At 44.3% G+C, this 25943-nt stretch overlaps 2 protein-coding genes across 2 annotated transcripts in view; one reads left to right on the top strand and one right to left on the bottom strand.

The window, feature by feature from the left end:
* The window catches only part of LOC142573054 (uncharacterized), a 32320-nt gene extending 21734 nt beyond the window's left edge, over nt 1-10586 (bottom strand). Inside the window, exons 1-2 of the mRNA XM_075682556.1 lie at nt 10337-10586; nt 6999-7125 (exon numbers count right to left, since the gene is read on the bottom strand). Of these exons, the coding sequence (XP_075538671.1) occupies nt 6999-7125; nt 10337-10421 (212 nt within the window). The 5' untranslated portion in view covers nt 10422-10586. The remainder of the gene's footprint in view (nt 1-6998; nt 7126-10336) is intronic.
* A 9290-nt stretch (nt 10587-19876) lies between these two features.
* LOC142573053 (uncharacterized) lies at nt 19877-25666 on the top strand. Its single transcript, XM_075682555.1, has 3 exons — nt 19877-19958; nt 21022-21102; nt 23473-25666. The coding sequence occupies exon 3, from the start codon at nt 23574-23576 to the stop codon at nt 23985-23987; it is 414 nt and encodes a 137-aa protein (XP_075538670.1). The 5' UTR covers nt 19877-19958; nt 21022-21102; nt 23473-23573; the 3' UTR covers nt 23988-25666.
* The last annotated feature ends 277 nt before the right edge of the window (nt 25667-25943 follow it).

The following is a 25943-nucleotide window of genomic DNA, read 5'->3' on the forward strand; positions in this document are numbered from 1 at the left end:
AAGACCCTAGCCGGGCGTTCTGCCGCTTAAAAGGAGACAGGGCAGTGACGAAGGCGTTGACTGTGCGATTTACGCCAGCGATGTGGTTCCCTCGAGGCGGTTAATGATGGCGATAACGGCAGTACAACCTGCTAAATGCTATGTTTGTTTGTGCGCGGAACGCTTGGGAGCAGTGCACTGACGACCCGCTAGCGGGCATGTCACGTGGTGTAATTTTCTTTTGTATTTCGCGGGCATCCGCAGTGAGCTGAAATACACTAATACTTAATAGATATAGAAAGTTAGAAACTGTCTAATCGGACGTTTTCCAAACCGCTCTATAACTTTCTAGCTGGAATTTTTTGCCTAACTTCGTTGCTTCAGGACTTTTTTCATTAATATTCATTAATTATCTAATTAAGCAAAGCACACAAAATAGCGTGCACACTGCACACAAAAATGAGTAACATGCATTTGGTCGCGTCGTCTTAGAGTGCACGGACACATTTTTTGCACATTGGCTAAAGTTAGCTGAACCACCATTAAAATTAAATTAAATTATGGGGTTTTACGTGCCAAAACCACGTTCTGATTATGAGGCACGCCGTACTGGAGGACTTCGGAAATTTCGACCACCTGGGTCTTTATATATATATATATATATATATATATATATATATTGTGAATTACTGTGACAACAAGTGAAAGAGCGTGGAAATGCGTCTGTCAGTCATTTTTATATTTAACAGACATGGATTTATTTATCAATTACACGCGGTGAACCATGGAGGCCCAAAAACTATTTTTAGCACCTGTGGTTCTGGGCCCCCATTATAACTACGAGTACGTAAGATCTCATGATGATGCCGGGAGAAAAGGCAATGAGGCTAGGGGATACAAGTCCCTGATCCCGCCCAGTAGCAGGAAGAGCACACATAGGAATGCACATTTTGCTACAAGTTATTTCAGTAAATAAAGAAATAATTGTACTTGGTGTATAAGTCTACAACATAGCGCGATTTTAGCTAATAGTATTGTCGAGGTTATGCACAACAAAGTGCATAATAATCAGCAGAAATGACTTGCAACACAAGAAATAAAGACAGCAGATGTTTGCGATCTTGGAGAATTACAACCCAATTTCCAGTGAAGCCGTTTCTTTCGAACAGTTGCAATAAATGTTTCAGTTTCCTGTAATTATATCGCGTACTTTAAAGAAGTTGCCCGTATTTGATTGTTGCGTTTGGAACCTTGCCCCCATTTAATGCATTGAAGCCTTTCTTGTAGGGAATTTTTATAAAAACCAGTAATTCAACAATGCAGATGTTACTTCGTCATGACATTTACTATGCTGCCTTCCCTTCCTGCGACCCCCCATCGTAATTTCAGCTAGATTTGATGTTCATTGAGTTCCCAGCGCTCCCAGGGCGGAGGGATAAATTCTGCTTTTTTGGTAAAGCACGTTCAGAAAACTCTGGATCGCTTGCATGCGTGAATTACTGCAGATGTCATAATTAGTCCCCTGCCTTTGATGTTTGCGTATATGTTGCCTAGAACTGTCCCTTTATTTTCGCCAAATATAAACAAGGTATCTTGTTAAGATTATTGAGAACATCGCTGAAACCAACTAAGAACGTCTTATGACGCTCCCGATCCTAATTATGAGGGAGGAGGCGTCCGTGACTCAGTAATTATTTACAACGCTTTCAACTGGACCAGGAACGTAAAAATGTCGCACATTGCACTTACTCTGACTGCCCTCTCTTTTCCACGAAATATAGACCTGTTGTAACCTTCAACTAAGCCGGGACGCTGAGAGCCATAGCTGATAGCGGTCATATCGCACGCTCTAACACTTGAATAAGAAGTTCTGTAAAGGCAGCGGGCTAAATTCTGCCCCGCTCGTTAGACACGCTTATAACTCTCTAGAGTGCCTGCATACGTAATTTATTGCGAAAGCCCTAATTACCATATATATTGAACTTCACCTAAACATCACCCATTACCTTGTCCTTACAGTTACCAAACATAAAGAAGCTGCCTCCTTTAGTAGAGCGAGTGGTCCGGGCGAACCTAATATATCACGCACACGAAAATTTAGGAAATTAGTTTTCAATATTTATTTGTAATGCTTCTAAAGATGTCAAATACGTTAAAATCACCCGACACAATGTACTTAAAATGCTTCCTATTTCTTCAAAGCATAAAATATCAGAAATGCAAAGTTCTCTTGAGACATTGGGATGACACTTTCTAATACGTCCTTGCAAATTTTTAATTGGACAGCTTAAGCTGTATTCCCCTATATTTCCAAAATTTGAGCTTAGTCGTAGTTGTCATGCCAGCGCAGCCACCTAAGTTTTACACTACTCGCAAAACAAGCCAATAAGACTATGGACCACTGACATACGTATTTTACAGGAAAAAGAGAATTTAACCCACCAATATGGAACGTTGCCTAAACATTATCCATAGCCTGCTCCTAATTTCCCACAGATATAAACACGGCACCTTGTTTGCCTCATCAAGGGCACCGGAGAAACAAACTGCGAGTCTCGTAGTATGCACGAACACACATGGAAAACGAGGGTTTAGTAATTACTGCGACACCCGCATTTAAAGCAGGAAAGTGACAGTTTCGCAACCCATTGCGCTTAAAATTCTCGCATTTCACGTAATTTCACATCCGTATCTCCTGCTGCAGTTTTAGGAATCCGGGAAACATGTCGGTTAGGGGTAGTATGGCACCCTAGAATGATTCGACGAGGAACTTTCTACAAAGACTGTATTAAACCTACACACAATAAACATTTATCACTTGTAACTCGGAATATCGCTTCGTACTTTGCATAAACATAACCACCATGCTCCACATAGCTTACCGAGGATACCAGGAGAAAAGAATTAAATGCCGTGTATAACTCATAAAATTACAAGAAGGCGAGTATTCAGTAACTGTTTTCAGAGCAGATAAGCAACCTACAAAGTTCAACTTTTCGGTACACGTCACCAAAAAGTGGTCCTTATTTGTTCAGAATATGAAATACCTCCTGCTTTCGCTGTTACCGGGAAAAAAGTAATAGTGTAGTCTTTATGTAGAAGCAGCCTGAAAATGAAATCCACAAATCAGTAGCGACACATTATTTAGAAGAAAATTAAGTCAATGTTCTAATTGTATTTAAATGGCTCTGCATGTTCGACCAAGGTAATTTTCACGAACGTATGTACCATAAGTCGTGATCACACAGTGAAATTCGACAGTTATACGTGTAAGAGGTTTGATTAGAATTTTGACGGTGATAAGATACTGGGACTGCAACGTCATGTAGGCTATCTGTGGACGGAGATTCAATAGTTCCAGCATTTGATAATCCATCGACTTCTAACCGTAAGGCACATAACTCGTTGGGCGCAGCTGATCATAATACTTTATCCCTCACCCACAGGGTCAATATAGCTAGCTGACTTTTCAAATACGAATGCAGCCTTCCCCCCAAAAATTCACCGACAATTACGATACTCCCTAATGCGAAATTTGAGTCTAGCTATATACGTGCCTTCATTTCGCAGCATATTGGCTGGCGCGGGCAATCTGTCTTGTGCGGCACGTTGCAAACGGAGTGAAGTATGACGCGACTGCCTCGCTAATCGGGAGATCGCGAGAGGCAGCGCGTAGGTGACGCATGGTCGTGATTCACAGCAGCCGCCGCAGACGGACTTCCGCTCATGCAGTGCTTTCTTTCCATATGTGGTATCGGTGGCGCGATCGGCGAACAGACGACGCGCGCTACTCTGGCGCCATCTCGTACCTGTCATCGCCGCTGAGCCCGTCTTGCGCGGCAATACGTTTTTCTCTCACGCTTTCGCCATACCCTCCTCCTCCGCTATCCTCCTCGTGCTTTCTTCGCTATAGCCGTTTTTCGGCACCCGCTGCGTTCCGCGTTCGCTCTCTCATCTTTCGCTACGCTCGTTCGCTCGGTTACGATGGAAGCCGACGCTCGCCACAGGAACGGGCATCTGAGAGCTGTGCTCTAAAAGCTGGGCATGTTGCCAGTAGTGCAAGCTGACATTCGCAAAGGTGAGACCTACCCAGAGCCAAGCGTGTATCGGGAATCCCATACGTCATCCGTTACAGCACGCGCTGAGGAGGCACAAAAGACAGTCCTCGCTACCCAAGAGGGGATACGTAGTAAAGAAAAGCGATACTTCTATGGACACTCTATGAAGAAAGAAAGTTTAGCCTCAGCTGTAGTTTTGTTGGACTTTCCAGAGCGCAGCCGAAAGTGCCCCCTTTCAGAAGTGGGAGAGCGAATGGCACACTTTGACCCCTCCCCCCCCCTCTACTGGGTATCCCTAAGGGGCAGGCGGTAAGTGCGTTGCCCCTCGTGATTTTCTCGCGATCCCTTTATAAAATAAAGATCGAAATAAAAAAAAAACGTGCTCACAACAACTAAAAATCTGTCGTGGCATACTATATCTGTTAGACGATATCTGTTCTGATAGTGGACGATTCTCCATTCTATCAATATTTGTGCACATCACTTGCCTCTCGGAGAGATACAAAGGTGGTAGTCGTCCCAGGATCGCTAATGTTGCAAGTGGCTCTGTGATCAAGCAAACAAAGTACAGCCACTATGACCATTGCTTAAGAACCGTGTCACGCGTAACGCCTTTGCGTTGCCTGTCGAGCCCGCGAGTGAAAATCGGTTCTACGCGTAGCAGCTGAAAGGAAACGGTCACACCCAACATAGCATTTGAGATGCGTGCGCCGTCACAGTCTCGAAGGCCAAGCCTTACGCGGGACTACTACTTTTTGTCGGCAGCGCGGCTCGTAGTACAAGCCCATGATTATGCGACAGGCGAAGAACAAGGCGAAAATATCTTCATTTACTGTAGACGGTTACTGAACTAACTACACGGTTGTTTCCTTACAGCGTACCTCAAGGAAGAGGCGTCGTCCCTTCAGGGCGACAATACATCCTCACAGCCTACCGAACGTAAGCCTATCTGTCCGCAGCCACCTGGCGTAAAGAGTGCGTGTTAAAGGACGTCCATAGGACAGGAGAATATCGTACGTAGTTAACAAATCTCAGCGTCAGCTACTTGCTACTCAGCTACGAAGGCTCTGTAGCTACGTCAGCTACAGAGCCTTCGCGCATGGAAAGTGAGAAAGAACATTCGCGTTCCCTTCTAAGGACTCTTCATATATGCAGGTATGCTACAATGTTCAATTTTCTCGCGATGTTATGTTGGAACTCCAAGCGTTGTGCCTCTTCTACATTTTCTTTGTTTTAGTTGTTGCTGAGGTCTTGCATAAGTGCTTTGGATATGTTTTTTTATTGTAAGCGTGAGTGTATTGTGTATACTGTGATGTAGAATGAAGGACTTCCTTTGGTTTTGCTACGGTTATCGTTAAGAAGTTCCTTTGGTCCTTTTTGGTATGACTGTAAAATATGTGATATACTCTTCGATTTCCTGCTGTGAAAGGGCTTAGGCCCACGTCAATCGTATTTCGGTTTCCAGGCTCGCATTTTTCATCACCTGTACTAAAAGAAATAAATGTTATCACCACCACCGTCATTATCCTCACCATTGTTGTTGTTGTTACTAGTATTAAAAGCAGAAAAAAATTATTGGTGCTTATGTGCCAACACTACGATCTGGTTATGAGGCACGCCGAAGTGAGAGACCGGAGATTTTGACCACCTGGGGTTCTTTAACATGCACCTAAATCTAAGCACACGTGTGTTTTTGCCCCCTTCGAAATGCGGCTGCCGTGGCCGGGATTAAAAACCTTGCCACGTCACTGACGCATATTTACGCTGGCGAAGTCTTCGATTGGTACCATAATTACGGATTATGTGTACCATTGATTGAAAACGTATTTTTCTACAGAAAATATGTTATATTCGGGGGTTCGACGAAATATTGTCTGGTCAGGTAAATTCACTAGAAAGCAAGCAGATCACTGAGGAAAGTCACAACAAAATGTAGTTTCGGGATCTGTGTGGATCCCTTGTTCGCAATCTCTAGGGTTCGACGGAATACCGTCTGGTAAGGTAAATTCCTCATAAAACAAGTAGGTCATTAATATCTTGATGAACATGCATGCTCGTCTTGTTTCTGGATATGTTCGAACAGTCAAAACAGCATACTTAACGGCAAGAAACAAAGCCTTCGCTTCCACGCGTGGATACGCTTTGGACGGAAATGGACCCTGCGCGAATAAACGAAACAATTTACAATGTGCAAAACAAACTAAGTTTCTCACAGAAATTAAATCCGCGCCGATAAAAAGAAGATGGTGGGTGGATAGAATTCACTGAAGCTATTCGGTCCTTGGACTCTTCTACTGCGGCAGTAGATAAAACTGAAATCCCCTGATACCGCGCAGTTTCTCGCAAATCTTGTTTAATGTACGGTACCCTCACACGTTGTTGAAATCGCAGTTCCCCGAAAAATTGTTACAGGGGAACTCTGAAGCTCCTGTGTACGGCAGTGGCAAGAATGGCGCTTCAACCAGTGTGGGACTGAAGGTTCGTTAGAATATGGATTTGCCCGGAAAAGTAAGAAAACTCAGAAAGTATTATGTTGCGCTGATACGTTCTACCTGCTGCATTTGTGGATATCTTTATATTAAAATCATTTTGTTCATACGTGCGTAATCATTTTTGACATTGTTGACTGTGCTTATCGTCAATTCCTGTTTCTTGCTATTAATTTTTCTAATTTGGTCGACTGGAGAGCTTCATTCTAAAGTCTGCAAGCGTATTCTTTCTTCTTTGTTGCTCGTACTGTAGCATTTGTTTTTCTATCTCGTCGTATTTGATCACATTTTCTGTCTTCGCTCTGTACTGTGTTGATAGTTTCTCAACTATATTTCTTACTAAACGATCACCCTTCTCGGCCTTTGGCTATGAAGCCATACATATTGTGCGTACCTTGGAATACAATTGACCAATACTAAACAAGTCAAGATTTTCCCGGTTCGATAACCCCTTATCTAAAAGTAGACTTACGTGCACATGGCCTTGTAAATGTTATCGAAATTTGTTGGTGCCTTTGATTTTTCAATCCCTGCAAACCGCTCCCCCAGACAATCCATGATGGCGTCCTCTTGACATGCGTCTGGCTTTGCTGCACCATCTACAAAGAGAGTTCACCGTAAACATAATTATTTATAGAGAACAGCACGGTATCTTTAATGCGAAGCATTATATAGGAAGGTTTCAACAAAGTCAGACATGGTCATTCTTCAGTTCATCTTAAAAAATCATTTTTCGTATACCAATATGGGAAAATAATGCAACAACCTTAAGATAGACCTAACTATGTGTCATAATACTGAAAAATCATGAAGAGACATGCAGTTGTCAATAATGAAATTTAAAATGAAAGTCAATGTTTCAATTTTGAGATGAGTGTTTAAGCGATTAGCCAACTTGGTAATTCGAAAATAGCCACGCTGTATTATTCATATAGTAACGGTTCATCTATGTGAGTCACGTGACCATATTATAATGTGCCGGCCCTAGAACCGCTGAACCCGAAGGCCACATCATGCGCAAGTACGAAGCTCAGCCTCCTTCACGCGCTAGAGACGTAGCTGCCGCGCAACTAGCGCGTACGTAGTCGCACGCTCATTGGTGCAATTATGGGACACCGGGCGCCGCCCCTCGCCCCTCTCCACAGCGGTTCCTGCTCTCAGGTTTCAAACATGCCTCGATTAAAGGAGGTGAGCGTTGTTACTACGTCATTCGCCGGGACAACCACGGATAGTTAGCGCTAACCTAATCTAACGGAAGTAGGGAAGAAATAGCGTTGAGCTCGCTAACGCGCAAGTTACGACAAGAATAACGACGCCGCTATGGAGGCGAGGGAAGAAGCGAGAATTATTGTGGTGCGAGCAGTACATAGTGGCTTTATGTCGGTGACGCCATTTGATCCTCCCATGTGCGCTCTAAAAACAGTTGCATCCTTTGGGGTGTATATTTGCCACACAACAATAATCGTCATCCATCTTGCCCGCATTTCCGTTCTTTAACGCTGCGAGCCCGGTACTTCTAAGTCACGAACGGCATGCGCGTTGTCAGCATGACAGAGCATTCTCGACAGGAAAGCAATGAGCGCAGCGTTTTCGAGAAAGGAAACGCAAGCAAGACAGATATGAAGATTATTGTTGTGTGGAAAATATACACCCCCAACTGTTTTTAGAGTGTAATGCCAGTGGTTTAAATAAGGAGCGACTATATTTACTGTTAAGCAAATTTACACCCTTTTCATAATCGTCATCTGTCTTGTCCGCATTTCCTTTCTTTAACGCGGTGAGCCCGGTACTTCCAGTAACGAACGGCATGCGCGTTATCAGCATGGCGTATAGCATCCCCGACAGGAAAGTAGCGGGCGCGGCGTTTTCAAGAAAGGAAATGCAAGCAAAGTAGATGACGATTATTGCTGCTATTATCGCAGTTGTAAACTTGATAGTTTCGTTTTCTGAAGATGTTCGATTATTTGCCAATGTTTAGTAAAAAATTGACAATCTAAATAAAAAATTCGAAACGAACAGCCACTATATTTTAAGTTTTTCTTTCAAATGCGACAAACGTCGCCAAGTTTGGTGCAGTGGTTGCCGAGCAAGGCGAATTCTCCTTTTACGTGTATTTAGAAAGGAGCACCGATCAAAGCTTCCTCTTAAGAAAGATTTGGTCGTAATGTGTTTAGTATTTAGTGCAGTGGTCTTAAGTAGTCATTATTTTTTATTCGTGAGGTCAAAGCGTCGACAAGCGCATATATTAGGTACGTGTTCAAAGCATCCAGATATTAGCATATGCGGATTGTTAATGTGAGAGCATTACATAGCCGATTAGGCGAAATCCCTCGTCATAGTCGGCGTGACGAAAAGGTGGTAACAAAAATGGCCCACGGCGCACAGAGTAAAAACACGTCAAAAGAATCCTCGAATTGACGTCATATTTCTCAGCGAGGTTCCTGTGAACAAAGTAAATTGATGACCTTGAAAAGAAAATTTGGCCAACTTCGGTCTAGGTGGGAATCGAGCCTCAGGCTCCTCAGTGCAAGACGGTTGAGCCCGCTTGATGGCTCCACGGTTTCGGCTGACGAAATCTGTGCCTAGTGCGGGGGTCAATGTACATATAACGCCGCAGCCATTTGGTTGAGAAAAGGTGCGGCCTCGTGGCTGCGTCACTGGGCACGTGACGACGCAGCCAATGGGAAGGAGGTGGCGCCACGTCATGAGTGTATAACATGAGCGCGTTCATGGCATTCCGAGGTCAACAAACGGTACAATGCTTTCGTATTCCCACAGTTAATCCATCTTAAGTGTCAGTGATCATTTTTTTTTCTTATGAAGCGCTTAATTACGAGTTCTAACGAAGATCGACACTGAGCAGAATGGGATCCGTATTCCGCGGATGTTCGCAGGAACGGAAACTGAGAAGCTTATGTTTAAAGATACAGTGTTTATAATTCGTCCTTTTTTTTGCAGTTGCGTTTTGCGTCTTATGTATCACAGTGTTGTTGGGCGCTTATAAAAGAATTACTTCACACGTACCTCATGAATAAAATATGCGGGACTCTCAACGACGGCCCTCTTGAACATCGCAACAGTGCCACAAACATCGAAAAACAAACATTTGGCTGCGTCATTCTGGCTAATCGAAACTTCTAACATTAGTAGGAAATCAAGCTAATGAAGTAAGGCAAACTGTGACGGTCTAAAAAGTCACACGTGCACAGTTTTGCCCTTCGTTCGGGTTCTTGATTCCCTCTTTAGCCGCAGGAGGCTTTACAGCTGTTCCAGGCCACCTCAATTCCTCGCTGCCACGACGGTTTCTAGAGTTCCACGCCGCCCGTGTCGTTTAGCGATTAGTAAATGGGACGCTTTGAAAATTTTAACCATTAATTACATGTTACTGTCATAGCGTTCAAGCACATGAATTGCGTATCGAACAAACTCAAGATTCGGTTAGTACATGCTCTAGCCCAATACGGCGGGAATGCCACTAATCCTACTGAAGAATGCATACATTCTGCATTATTTACTAGCTTCCGCATTATTTTCGCCGCATCGGAATGGATCATACACCGACTGAACATGCATCGGCGTTGCAGTTAATATGACGCGGAACTTCTAGAGGTAGATCTTTTTTTGAAACTGTTAAGAATAACGCGAATACATTTCCTACCATCTTAAAGGTTGTTGCATCGATTTTCGCCAAGTCCGAGCATGCGTTGCAACTTGATACATTACTTTAATGGACTGGCGGGCGCTCGAAAGAGAGCGTGGCTGCCTAGGTACATTTTCAACCACTTTATGATTGTCAGCGGCGAATCTCACCTGTTAACGGAGAGAAAAGGAGCAGGGCAAGCAGAAAACTCGCATGCGACATTGCGGCCTCCATGTATGTCTCTTCGAATGACATCCCACGGCGGCGGATGATGGTTATAAAGAGCGTTTATCTTCTTCCTTGGTGCTTCCCCTACTTTTCCTACATTCATGATGTGTCGAACTTTTCGCACCCGACAAAGGCTTCACGAGTGACGCGTCAGCTTATCATGCGCCACATCCTTTCTGAACGGAAGGCGTTTAGGTCAGCGTAAATGTGCCGACTGTGCGATCGCCCCGATGGAATCATGGTAGGTGTTGCACAATGCCGTAGAAACGCAGTTCCGGGCTGTACAAGTTGCAGGCGATACAAGGAAGATCCGCCTAAGGGAGGCGTTGCATTGCTGTGGGTAACTCCGGCGCAACGGCTTGCAGAAAAATTGTTCAAAGGCTATGCGCGGGGCACATTCAGTCGTGGAGCTGAATAAAAAAATATAAATAATTCTTGGGTTTTACGCGCCAAAACCCCAATCTGAATATGAGGCGCGGCGGTGACTCCGGAGTAAATTTGACCGCCTGGAATTCTTTAACGAGCGCGCAATGCGCGGTAGACGGCCGGTTTTTTTCTTCTTTGCATTCCTCTTCATGAAGATGCAGCCGCCGTGGCCGGGATTTTATCCCATGACCCATAGCAGCGCAACGCCAAAGCCACTAAACAATCTCCGCAGTTGCCGAAGTTTCTTTCATTTTCGTAATATTCTGCCTCCGTTGAAAGCTAGAATTTCATTGTTGTATCGTATAAGTTTCAGCGCGTTCTTATTTTATACACTAGAACAGCAGCTTAGGCTTGTTGGTTTTCCATCTTGGTTAAACGAGACGCGAAGACGACACCACAAGCGTTGACTTTAAACAAGGTTGTTGAAAGTCAGCGCTTTTGGTGTCGTCTTCTCGTGTCGCGCCTACGTTTTGAGCTGTTAGCACCAGTATTTTACACAGCCGTTCTCGTTGATTTATAAGAACCAGTACGGTTAGTTTCTTTGTGTTCTGGTTGTGTTTGTTTCGCGTTGGGATTTTAGCAACTCTTTAGCACACTAGAAATTCGCAGTTCTTTGTATACAGCAGTTAGAACATGTCGATAAAATGAGAAAAAGAACAAAAAATTGTTTTCGGCAATTCTGTTTAAGCCTACAGGAGTGTTATCATTTATATCAGTGCACAGAAACTTTAGGAAGGAGCAACACAGTATCGAATACATATCTGCGATTTTTGCAATAGGACCTCACCTTAATTCGACGCAAAGCTAGAGGCAATATAAGATTTCACCAAGATTAAAAAAAATGATCCACATGCATAACTATACGGAATCTTGGAAGTCAACAACCCCAAGCCTGTCGATACAGGATCTCACTGATTCAAACAGGGAATTCCTTTCCCAAATTCATAGGGATTTGGAGCGAGTTTTTACGAGTGGCCCGGTTTTAAATGTTTTAGGTACGTTGACAAAGCAGAACGACTTGACGAACCACGTAGTGGTGAATTATGTTTTAGAGGCCCTTGCGCAACATGGACAAGGCTTAATATTCACTCAGGCGCGGCTGCACATCAAATGAGCAGGAGGAAGACACCTTTATTGAAACCAGCAGTTTAGTTGGCTGGGCCTAGGCCTCCCACGCCGGGACGTTGATGTCTTGCCTCTTCTCCGCCTCGCGGGCTTGTTCGGTAGCCCGGAGTTCATCGTCGAGATGAAAGCCGCGCAGGGCGGCTGCAATCTCGATGAGATGGTCACAATATTAATTATCGGATATTGGTGTTTACATTCCCATAGCACGTAGGAAAGCGAATGTGCCTGAGTCTTGCAAGTCTTCCAAGTGTTACTAGGGTAGATGTCTGGGTAGATCCTGTGGTAACCTGTTAGTGAGGGTTGATGACGATGAATATAATGTGTTGTGGCGCAACGGCCAAGTATGACCAAAGAGCGCCAGGCCAAGTTAGTGAGGGGTACGTGTTTGTAACAGGCGAAGAGTAGTTGCCTGTGTTCTGTTTACCTTGCGATGAGGAAGGTTCTCCTTTCGAGATTGAATGATTTCGTAAGGTCGTTGTACCTGGTGAGTCGATCGCGTTCCGCCAGACATGTATGATTTGGCTTACGGGTGAGTGAGGGGCTTGGTGTAGGATGCGTAGTGCTTGATGTGAAATACGACCTTTGATGTAATTGCTGATTGCCGTGAGGGAATCGCTCACGATGGTGTAGCAGTCCGGATCGAGGGTGGTCACAGCGATAGCCACTTCCCCGGCCGTCTCGGCGTTTTGGGTTACGATGCTGGCGGCGTGTCTGAGCGAACCGCCTACTGTGGTAGCCGTCGCGAAGCGGTGCCCGTCTTGATATTCAACTGCGTCGACGAAGGTGACGCCCGTGGTGTCGCCATAGGCTCAAATGAGGGAGCCCTTGCCCTCCGACGCTCTTTATTGCAGGCCGGGTGGATGTTTTTGGGGATAGGGTCGGCATGTAGCCAAGTCTGTACGTCGCGTGGAATTGGGTGCACTGCGGTATTAAAAGCGAAGCTTTTGTTTACGCACCTCGCCGGATTTTCTTGGCCGTGGATGCTGCGTGGCTGTTCTCCTGTTGTTGAATAAGCCAACCGATCACGGCGGAGCACGCGCGCGACGTCTCCACCACCGGGTTCCTTGCACCACTCCCAGATAGCGCTCGCCTCCGCGCTAGCGGCAGCGGCGTCCGTGCGGTGATAAGGAAAAACAATAACCAGATAAGCAATAACGAGACAAACTTCTTTGGTGTTGAAGTAAAAAGAAGCCGAATTTCCAAGCACTCCACGACATGTGGAAACATCTGCGGGGGGCCATGATAGTATGCATTATATTGCTACGGAATAGTATTTACAATGACGAAGAGGCGAGCAGTAAGAAGACGACGACGGCGATTAGAGGCTAGCGCGGGCTGTTGCCTCTTGGCCAAGTGCGGCGTATTACGCTGCAAATATACTTGTATATAGCTTTTCATCTGCGTATTATTACGTAACATATCTGGTGGAGGTGGACGTTCCCTGTACCTCGTCACGGAGGTTCGCAGTGGACGGTACGTAGAGCCTTCGTTCATGGCTCCCGGCGATGACAATTCAACTCAGCCGCCTCCGACACCTTCTGCCCCCCACTTCGACGACTTACATCACTCTCGCTGCTCCTCGTGATCCTGGCGTATTCTCGGGCGAAAATGGGGAAGACGTCGAGGACTGGATCAGCCTGTACGAGCACGTCAGCCGCAATAACCGGTGGGACCCTACTATCATGCTCGCCAACGTAGTCTTTTACCTTGGTGGCACACCTCGAGTTTGGTTTCGGACGCACGAAGACGAGCTCACCAGTTGGGATTCGCTCGAGCCAAAGCTCCGAAACCTGTTCGGCAACCCCTACGGTCACCAACTTGCCGCACAGAAGGCGCTTTCGGGCCGTGTACAGACGTCAACAGAGCCGTATGATCAGAGGTACATTGAGGACGTCTTGGCTACATTCAGGACGTCATCTGCGTCTTCTTACGTAACAATATTCTCAAACTACCGTCTTGTGGACGCGATATATCAGTAAAGATATGCCAGTAAATGTATAAATAACCAGTAAATATATGCCGCGCTGGACTATTTCTGCCATTATTGAAACAAAACTGAACGAGAGCGAATGAGCTGCAGGTGTTACTAGAACGCCAAGCGAAACACTAGATTAGCTTCTGCTAATCTGACTCTTGATAATTAGATATTTCGGTTAATTTTAACCAGACGGAAGGGCTCGGCCGGCGCCTATGCATTTCTATGGCCCCAAACTTTCGTTATTCGATCTTAAAGTTGGCCTTCAGCAGATAATTCGAATTTGACAAACCTACATGCACGGATCTGATACCTATAGGAGAACCCTATGGTGACCCCGATAGCGACCCCTTTAGTGGCAGCGACTGTTTCAGCGGCGCTTTGGGGGAAGTGTATGCGCTAAGCACATACCAGCTCTCCTCGAAGACGCCTGTTTTCGACCCGCCTTAAAAAAATTGTCAAGCAATAACCGCATCTCACAATGATTAAAGTATTTACCCGGTTCTAACATGGGCTTAAAAATAAAGCTGGGCCGGCGACTGCCTGCGCCGGTGCACGCGGACACGATTAAACCAAAGCACATTGTGGCGAATCTAACTTAATAATAACGGTGTGGCGAAGCTGATTTAAGGAAACTGGCCGCCAATAACTTCCTTTTTTGCTAAAAGCTGGGGTTCGCACGAGATTTATACTTTGCTAACAGCTTGAACATCATTTCTACTTTACTACTTTGGATACAAAGAAAGCTGGCGGGAATTTGATTCGGCGGCGTGTTAGAATCTAGTAGATACTGCCCAATGAGTCAGCGGCGTGTTTTGTGTTTTTCCTCCAGCGTGTTGAATTAGACGCGAATGCTAATTCGCTTCTTCTTAGTCGTGCCCGTCAGGGTTGAATTGACGGAAGTAGACTGTATATAAATTCAACTACAGCCAGCCTATACCTGACATTGCAGCGTTAGCCACTGTATCTGGGGTACATTAACTTTCTTGTTCCTTTGTACATGCATTGTGACAGCATAAAGCAAGATAGACGTTTCAGTTCGAAGGCAACAGCGCAAGCTTAGGAAAAAAATATGCTGCTCAAGAAAGACAAGGACGAGAGGGTACAGACACTGAACAGCGCAAAGATTAACCTAACTTTTTATCAGTCAGACTTGGCAGTACAAGCAGTACAAGCACATTGCCAGCACCTGATCGCCTGTGCCCATATCACATAAAGGGAGCAGACATAAAAATCGGAAAAATCCCCCTGAAAAAGAATTCTCCGAAATCTATCTCACAATGACTTTCGACGGCAATGGGATTAGCATGCAAGCAGTGTAGCGACACAGCGTGTTGCTGAAGACACGTGTATTTAAAATGTGCAGTGGTCATGCTGAGACTTCCGTTGGTTCGGGTATAGGCGCATACACTGTTCTCCTGTATTGTGCCATGTTATGCTTCTCACTTGCCAGGCTCGGCCATGAGCATAACGGTGTGACGAGGACACAGTGACGAAAATGGAAAGAAGGAATGACGCCGATGGAACGTCGAAGGCGGTATAACATGACGGTATGTGGACAATGGCATGAAGAGGACGGCATTATTACAACGGTACGACGACGAATGTGTGATAACGATGGCGTAACGACGACGGTATAAGGAGAATCTGATGACGAAGTTTGACGACGATGGAAGGACCGATACGTGATCACGACGGTATGGTAATGAATGCATGACGATGCTGGAATGACGAAAGTGGAATGGCAATGAGGGCAATGGAATAACATCAAGCATATTACGACGAGGCTGATGACGAGAACTTCACAGGAATCAGATAACGAAGCAAGAGTGACAACGATAGATCTACCCCGGCGGCATACGATGATGTTATGATGATGATGGCATGGCGAAAGCAAGATGAGGAAGCTGTAATAAGGACATGTAAACGACCACAACCGCATCACAGTGACGGCATGAAAAACGAAACGCTTGTCGACTGTATGGCGACGATGGCATGACGAGATTAGGATGACGAAGCTGGAGTAACGAAGACCCAAAGACCACGACGACATCACAATTACGGACACTAGGTACTGGCCTAGATGGGCGTGGAAGGTTTGACGACGGTATGACGAAATTCAGCTGACGAAGCTGCAACCACCACGGCGGCACCACGACGATGGTGTGACGACGATATCATGATGAGAGTTGGAGGGCGAAGCTGCAATGACGGCGATACAATGACCACAGCGGCATCGCTACTACGAGCACATACCTAATGGTCCAAGCTATTAGACATTTTGGTCTACAGGGATGGAGTAAAAAGCGTTACGACGCAGGCACGATGAGAGTCAAATGACGAAACTGGTATGACGACGACAGAATGACCACGACGGCATCGCCACCACCTAGTGGCCTAAGCTGGTAGACAACTTGACCACTGGGTCGGCGCAAAAGGATACACTCTAAAAACTAGGAAGGGTATCGCAGGAGTGAAGCGGCCGGTTCACTCTTCAAAGCGTCGTTTTACTCTCGCAAAATGTCGAGGAGAGTGAAATGCATTGATCACTCTGTCACCAAAGAGAGAGTGAAACGTGCTTTTCACTCTCCCCTTCAGAGAGAGAGAGTAGAATGACCCTCCTACTCTTGCGGCAATAGACGACAAAACGTAGCGTAATCATCTGCTTCATGTGTAGGTGGCTGGCCCCGAACATGCCAATGTATCAATCATGCACGCTGAGCAAAGAACACATCGTTTTGCTTCTATGAGGACAGGCCGCCGCAGTTCAAAGGAACGCATAGCGAGCGCTCTACTTTTTCACTCGGAGTTGCTCCACTACGCGCGCGCGCGCGCTCAAGATCGCGGAACAACACAGCACCGGAGAAAGGTGATCCGCCCAGCGAGCAACGAAGGCCAGCCAAGGGAGATCGTGTGTCAGCAGCCATCTCGCGTCGCCACGAAAACACGACAGTCGTTCGTCATGCCTTGGATAGAACAACAAATCCTCCACGGTAAGTGAATTCTAACTTAGGTGCACATTCTCCGTATATGTCAAGCTATCGCCAGGAAGTCGTCGCTGCGCTTAGCCGACGCGATTGACAAAGGACTAGGCATACGCTCTGTGTCTCTCGATGTCGATCAAAAAACCCAGTCGTCGCGATAACTGCATGTGATTTTATCACTTTGCCGTTGTCCGTAAGAGCTTTAAAAATCGCAAACGCTGCCAGAACTATGGTATGTTCAATAAGACGCCAGGCGAGAGGACGCTTAAAATGGTTCGTTCACCAGCCCGTGATTCCGAGCCTATGCGGAGCGTGATTAGCGTGCGCTTTGTGTGTTTGAATTTATTTAGTTTGGCAGTCTACTGTGTACGGAACGCTGTTGAACTAAGGAATCACATAACAGAAGCCGTCATTTTGCTGGCAGCATGCTTTCTTTATAAATAAACCGCGCGCTTGACGGTGTCTCGCGCAGGGGGAATCTGCGACCACTGAAGTTACGTGCAGCACCAGTGCTAGTTAGAAACTTTGCCGCAGGCATTCAGCTGCATGCTGCAAGGGGTCAGTTGGGCGCGTTATCTTGAACTTACTGAAAACGCATGAGGAATCTATGTTTTATGCTGAAAAAAAGTATAAACCCCATATAAGCGATCTTGCGCGCGGCAGCTACAAGTGACGCGATGGAGATGGCTGTCGCGTTCGCTCGTCGCCTACAAGTCGTACTCCGTGTGAGCGGCGATATTGAGCGACGCCTCCCCGGTGTTGCCGGCATGAGGGCTGCAATCACGCGTGACGCGTGCTTTAGTAATTTACGTTGATGTATTTTACCATAAAAAGTAGCATAAAATATTTCCGGAGGCCTTGCAGTAGGTTCTTATCCTTGCACGCATAAAAATTGAATCATTTGCTCGTTCCGCGCGACAATCGGTAGTATTTGAGCGATGTTCCGGCTTCGCGCTATTGGCTAGTCGCTCATAGCACTTCCGGGCGACGAGCGAAGATTTCTAGGTTTCCAGAACTGAGCCATCTGTTCAAGCGACGGCCCCTTTTGTCGCTCGAAGCCGTCGCTCGTCGCCGTCGCGCACTAAATCGCTCTCACAGTAACCTAACCTAACACTGAACTGTTTTTGCTCATGTATTGAAATGGTGTGATTATAGGTCTGGTTTTGTCTCCGGTTGCTGTTTTCGAGCACGGTGCGAAACTGAAAGGATGCTTACGTCTACCAACTCGGTGCATTGTCGAGCAGCTAGTTATGCATCGGCATCGAATATAACGGCTGCTGTGTGGAATTACAATTGCAGGGGTGCTTTGCGTACGCTTATTGTTTTGGACATGCCTGCGCAGTTGCTAATATGAGTTGGCATGTCAGTTATGTCATATGAACAGCTAAATCAGCCTTCCTCTGGGGGTTACAACCGTAATGTGTGCATTTTGCTATTGCATGGTAGATCAAAATGTGTTTATCGCTTGAATATTTTTAGTAGAGAAATAAAATATCAAAATAAAATGTTGCTTTAATACCGTGTTATTATTCTGTCGTACACAGAACAATAGGTTGGTGTAATGAACTAATAACTGCAGTTTAACTGCAACTTTTACATGCCTTCAAGAATCTAAAATGCTAGATTTCAAACTACAGCAGTAGTCGGGTCTGTCAAAAATGAACTCCATTGCGCACCTCATACATGAAAATAAGTTCATGCCTTTTAGTAAGCTTACATGCAGGCCGCAGTGAACTTATAGTTTGCATGCATTTCACTAGGAAGACTAAGAGCTAAGACTTTCTTTTATTGCCATGGCCTTGACTGTCTTGATGTTGTTTTGCACCATGCCCTTGTGTTGACTTTTGCATGCGATATTTTTCAGGCACCTGCTTTATATAACGCAAGAAGGCAGCTGCAAGGACACGAGGATGTGAAAGAGCCAGTGCAGCGTGACTTCACATAGTGCAGAGGAGCCAATGCCAAAAAATCAGAATACATTGGCATGCAATTTGGACAAAAAAAACTAGTATGTGGGTATATTGGGTGTACCATTTGACGAAATGTCAACAAAATCAAGATACAGTATGTTACACGAAGATGAAAATTCTCACGTGCTCCAGGCAGTCATCTTAACATGGTATATTTATGTAATGTCTCTGATTGGAAAGTCAAACAAGTATGCTCTCTGGAGACAAACACATAGCAGCAAGTGTCATTGAAAAGTTAGAAATTTGTTTTAAAAAAAGCTGATTAGTTCTGACAAGTGACTGCTTTTTGTCTTGCCTCTCAACAGATACATCCATGTGATAAAAAAATAGTGGTACATTGAAATTGCATATTTGCTTAGTGACATGATACATACTTGCAATGAGCACGGTGCCTGTGTTTACTATATAAAGCAACAGCCTATGCTTGGTTGGGTTAGGCCCACTACAACATGCAGGCACGGGGGGGGGGGGGTGATTGGTGCTTTCTTTTTATTTGTGTCGTGAGGTTTATTGACGTGCGTATAGGTGCAGTGGCACGCAGTATGGCTAGTACAAAAAGGGGGGGGGGCGGCAGATATATGTAGCTCACTGTACACGACACAGGGCAAAGGAAATCCGTATTCAGCAACTATGTTAAATGCCATGCAGGTAAATTTTACAAAGCTACTAATTAGAAGCGTGCACAGGTGCATATGGAAGAAAAGTTTTCCAGGGTACATAATTTAGTGCGTAATTTACACTAATTTCGCTCTAACCACGAGACATAATAATTTGAATATACTGCACGGAAAAACCTAGAGCGAATTAAATTGTGTGTCAGCTTCGTGTGTATACATATAGTCTTTCCTATGCATTAGGTTTTTCGCGTAATGCATTACCAGTTGACAGCCTATCTTACCATGTGTACTCTGTTTACATTACAGTTGTTTATTAGTTTACTCATTTGTTTTGCAACTTATGAAATGCCGGTGTATATATATTTTCAACATTTGACACAACCCTGTATGTTTTGTAGGGACAACCCAGGACGTGCATTTCTCAGCACCCAGTCAACTGCCAGAAGTGACTCAAACACAGGCCACCAGTAAGTGGACATCAGTTGCAATTTCACATTATGCTGTTGGCTGCTGCTTTGTACTGAGGCTTTGTTTTTAATGAGATGGTGGTGTCGTTCTAATGTACGTTCTGACCACAAAGGTGCGACCATGTCTCACAGAGGCATATATGGTTGCTGTTCTCTGTGAGGGACGTGTTCTCGTGTTCGTGAAACATTTCTGTTTGGCAGTATTGTCGCCCAATGAGTCAGATATAAACACTGTAACTCGCCACTGCCGGCAAGTAGTTGCGAGAAACACAATATATTATGACGCTGTAAAGTTATTTCATTAATTCGAAGGAAAGTTTTGCAGCAGGAAAAAAGGTTGCTATTCCAGGTAAACATGTCTTTTTCTCACAAGTTATTTAACCAAACTGTGGATGCGTGAAATTCGTGACTTATGAATAGATTTTAGTTCATTCTTTAGTAACTCTTCTAAAAGAGACTAGAAATAGCATGTGACTACCTCTCCAATCAGCAGATCATACACTTACAGTCATAAGTGGTAGTTCCATGCAGTCTCGCACTCTATATAACCTTTCCTTTCAGCAGCATTGGAACTGGTGGCTGCGTTTTCAGAAGGAGGAGTGCACTTGGCACTGTATATGTATGTGTGAATTTGGTTTTCTTTGTATGTGTCGGCTCACTGACACAAACAGTGCAAAAATCAGTTGTACCATGTGGCTGACGATGCCTCCTGCTGCTAGAAATGTGGCACTTCATATTTTATAGTACTGCATGATATTTAAATCAAAGCTAGCACATAAAATGATCAAGAAAACTAACCGCTGTTGTAGCTGTTTTCCTCAAAGAAAGCTTGTCCTTTATGGGCTGTGTTAATCTGAGCTCTCCACTGATGTTTCAGTAGTATTATCCCTTAGTGAATGAGAAATTGGGGGCAATTAATCGTGTTAGTGTTTAAATGGTGTCCTAATTATGTGTATTTGTTCCAACAAAGTTGTCTAGATTACTTTATTGTGTAGTGCAAAGCTTATGAAACCATCAGCAGCTACTGAGTTGCTAACATGCATATGCATTTGTCACTATACAGGTGGCACTCGGCTGTACCACTGCAGTGCTGCGGAAATTGCCAGCACCAGCAGCCTTGCAACAGCTGTTTCACAGCATGTCGGTATGTGCTAATTTATAGTTATGTTGGGATGGGCTAGTAATATGGACCACTGCTACTCTGTATTGTGACAGATCCATATGATAAGTGATGTAATGGGCACAGCGAAAACCTGTGAATGTTTTACTATGGTACATAAGAAGGCTCTCCTTTTCGTCACTGCAGCAGAAGAGAAGAGCATGCAGGCACTCCTGAATGTACATATATTTCAAAACATGAGAGAGACATATATATATATATATATATATATATATATATATATATATATATATATATATATATATATATATATATATATATATATATATACACATACAATTAAACCAAAGGCAGGGACATTCCATCTTTCATCTTGAATTGACTTGTACAGCGCAAAAATACAACACAGACCACAGAGAAGCCCGCATGTTAACAGGTTTGAAACACAATAATTCAACAGATTTGATACTTCAGGTGTGCTATTTTACGCAAGGGGGAAGGGAAAGGGGAGAAAACCAGAAAAAAGAGTGGAGTGGAAAAGAAAGGAATCGTGCCAAAAAGCATGAGAAACATCGTGCAGCCAGGATCGCCAGCAGGACATCTAAAAAGCACTCTGATAAAATTACACACAGGGCAACCTTACATATTGTCTGTTTCAATCAACTCAGATCACATGCAGCCATTACTGCAATCAAGTTGTTTCCTTTTGTCATGAGGGAATGATGCGGGCCCAAAAAACTGTTTAGAGCTGAAGGATTATGTTCCATGCTAGCCTCATTACCTGCTTTTTTATCATATTGTTCAGCTGCTTATGTTAGGGACAAAAAGTAAGAGTACGAGCTTTTTCCTGATTCGCCATTCCACACAACATGTCTTTGTGACTATATGTACACGGAGATGATCCATAGATGAAAAATATTCAGTACGGTAGAATCTGATTACAAGATACACTTGGTTGTAAGAGACATCTCAAAATGGTTTGGTTGGTTTTCCAATGTTAGCCACGTTAACAACACTGTACACAAGATACACCTTTGTTACTAACGACTTTTTAAGTATTCACTACTTCGAAGGGACACAACCCAGACACATTCACTTCATGCACCTTGTGTGCTCCGAAGGGCGTAAAGATCACGCAATCCTCATACAAGTCAATTGCGTATGTCTCTTTAAGCATGAACTAGAAAAGGAGGGCAACGAGGACAGTGCAGGCCAGAAAGTGTCGGCAGTTGAAGCTGACGAGCGTCTAAGAGCACCTCAAAGGTACTGCGAGCAACAAGGCTTGCAAAGTGAAGTGTTTAAGTTCGAGAAGTTAGGAAAAAAGCTAACACAATCTACAGTCACTAAAAAGCTGTGAATGTCTTCTTTAAAGGGCCCCTAAACAACCGATGTTGAAATTTAGTTGCGGTGTTGCAGTTGTACATGTTAAGGCAACGAACATGTAGCCACGAGAATTTTTCGAAACTGTGCAGTAATAGTGGGGCTACGTGTGTTTGATTATCGAAAAGTAGTCCCCGCTCATTTTACTCTTTCATCTGGTACACGCCATCTGGACAGTATCATCTTTTCCTCGCCTAGTACACCTCCAAATGTTACGGGACATGCCATCACCAACGAGCTCTGTTGCTGCCGCGCAGGCCCGTCGTCCTGCGAGGGGTGGCGCTAATGACCTTGCCAATATAATGGAACTGTATGGTGACTCTAGTTGAAGAGCCTCATAGGGAGACCCTTCTGTTGGCGTTTCTGTTCTTTGCCCCCGTTGGCTGCCCACAATGGCATCGCGAGCAACGCGACGAGGAAGAAGGAGTGTGTATTTGCTTGCAGGCCTTGCCGGCAGTCGTATACTTTCATTCGACCAATCGACAGCACAGGAAACTGGTGACATCAGAGACAGCCTGGTGATGTCAGGACAAACTGGGAGGTGCAGGATAGGTCCAGAGAGGCGCACGGGGTCGTTTTCTTCATATTGTGGTGCTCCCACAGTGCGTAGCACTGTGGCGTTTGGCATCATCAATTGTGACAGCATTCTGATTTTGATGCGCGTGTTTACTTGAAATGTTCAAAAAATGTTGAGAAGTGGTTCAGGGGCCCTTTAAGCCACCCTGAGCAATTATTCCTTCAGATATATCTAAACATACTTTAGTGATGATGCATAATAAAGTGATCTAGTCTGGCTCCTCAGTGTTTTAAAATTTGTGGTTTTGAGAGACATGTTTCCCGTGCCTCTTGAGTATCTCTTCTAATGTTACACACACAGTTGTGTAACTCCTCCTGCAAGTATTATTCATTAAGCCTGGTCACTGATGTGCAAAGCTTGTGGTTAAGTTTTGATGTCCGTACTTTTTAGAGCTATGTTTATTAATTCAGGCTGTTCTTATTGGTTCTTCGATGCAGGAGACAATGCCTACGAAATTATTGGCCCTGATGACGAGAGCCCTCAAGGGGCAAACGACATCTCTGTTGCAGAAGTGAGCCCGATACCGCCTGAAGTTACCATGACAGGTGACACAGCAGCAATAGATACAGAGACGGCCATGTCTACTGCAGCTGCAACAGTGTACAAGGCAAGCAGCAGTGTGTCAGCATCAGCAGCAGTGTCAGAAGGAACCGCACCAGGCCTGGTAGAGCAACATGTGTGCTATCACTGTGGCTTTTTTTGTGGTGCATACAACTCATTTGCTCAACATACAAAAGCTTTTCACCACGACTGTGAGCCAGTGTTCTTGTGCAGCAAGTGCAAGACTAAGTTAGGTGTTATAACACAGTACAAGCATCACTTTAAGATATGCAAACATATTACAGTTGTTGCCTCCACAGCCAGCCCACATAGCGACAACAATGTGGAACACATGGTGGGACACACCTCTTCCACATTAGAAGATAGTAGAGACTGTCAGTGTTGTTGCTAGATTAACTGGTATTTGTAGGCAACTAGAAGGATAACACAGGTGTCATAAGATGGTTGTTGATGTTGTTGTTGAAGAGGTAAAAAAGAAGTTTGATGCAGCTGAAATGCCGACTGATATTGAGCAAATCAAAAACAACCACCTGAGAAAGCAACACTATCGAAATTTGGGTATCTATGTGCCGCCAACTCTCGTAAGGATGTCATAGGACAAAAGTGTGATACAGACACTGCTGTTCCATCACTGGTCACAGTGAGCAGTGACTTGTAGGGCAAGAGAGTCAACTGAAACGAACATTATGGCATAGTGTCATGCTCCCATGTGACCACTTTCCATGTTATTTTGCATGATACAGCTCAATCTCCAGAAACGAGACTGCAACTTGTCTGTAAAAAGATTTCACAAAAAATTATTCATAACACTATTAACACAGCAGTATCTTCTTTTTTTGTGGGTTCGAGGTTCCCGGGTGTCCATTAATGCAAAAATTGCGGGGGAAAAAAAAACGTGTCGTACTTACACCTTTTTAACAAGTACGAGGGGGACAGAACTTTTCTAGTCATGCATCTTCATCATACTATCAAGTTTTTAAATGCCTTTTATAATTATTATTACCAGTTATATCTGAGTGCATTGTATGCATTTAGCAGGTGTAAAATCAGGTCAGTTGGATCAGATGCCTTATCTGCAAGAGAGCCCTATATTCAAGAAATTTGAATTAAAATAGGTACGTTAGAGACGCAGTCTTTCAGCACTTTATTGCGTGTGGTTTAAGCATTGCTCAATACTTTTGTGGATGGAAGTTTCAACCGGCACAGCACTGCGCTTTGTCACGGTCATGTGTCTTCAAAGCGGTGTTTACCATTTGTGTTGATCTGTTTGTGTATTCATAGAGCAAGTTTTTAATTAATTTTTTTTTCGCATTCTTGTGCTTGCACTAAGCTTGTATAAGACAGTTACAAAATGTGCATCACTATAACGAACTGTTCTGTTGAGCTTAAACTTGCAAATAATAGTGTTCAGATGGCCGCACTTCTATGTAGGTGCACCGATAGCTTTGTGTATGTTCTCATGTTTGTATAAAGCTTATATAAGCTAATTACAAAATGTATGTCACTAAGCATTGTGATATTCTTTAAAGAACTGCTTGGTTGGTTTTACACTTGTGAATTAATATTGGGGCGGTGATATTTCCATGTAGGCCTACTGCTAGTTTTCTGTGTGCTCACGTGTTTGTATTAAGCTTTTACAAGGGAGCTACAGCATGTACGTCACTAAGCGCTGTGATATTTTTAAAGAACTGCTTTGTTGGTTTTACACCTGTGAGTAATAGTACTCAGGTGGCACTAGTCATGTGTAGGTACACAGGGACCATTTGTATACATTATGCTCATGTAAAGCAGTTACAAAGTGTATGTCACTAATCACTGTGATATTTGTTGAAGAATTGCTGTGATGGTTTTACACATGTGAATAATAGTGGTCAGGACACAGTACTTGCGATGTATAGTTGAATTTATACAGTGCCAAGACATGGGCTGTATACGTAACAAAAGAAATGTATGTCATTATATCGTTGTGATTATTACTGTTTGGATTTTATTAAACTCTAATAAAATTGTTTCTTGTATCTATTGAGGTATGGCAATTTGTCATGCAACCAAACTGAGGACCTGGACTTGTGCATACAAATAAACAGCTAATTTAAGAGTATACTGCTCATATTCTGCGAAACCAGTTTAACAAATCTTGTACTACAATGCTGGAAAAATGAGAGCTGACAGGGATGTACAGAAAGAGTTCTGCACTGGCTGAAGGACTGCCCCACAGTGGAGTTGGTAATGTTGCGTTTATTGGAGTAGAACAGTAAGTGCACTTCTATTAAAAATGTGACAGTCAATGCAGAAACAAGGCAGACGAGCAGATGTGGCACATTTTTTTCAGGGCCCTCCTTGCCTA

The sequence above is a fragment of the Dermacentor variabilis genome, chromosome 2 (assembly GCF_050947875.1).
Source record: "Dermacentor variabilis isolate Ectoservices chromosome 2, ASM5094787v1, whole genome shotgun sequence".
In the NCBI taxonomy this organism is placed as follows: domain Eukaryota; kingdom Metazoa; phylum Arthropoda; class Arachnida; order Ixodida; family Ixodidae; genus Dermacentor; species Dermacentor variabilis.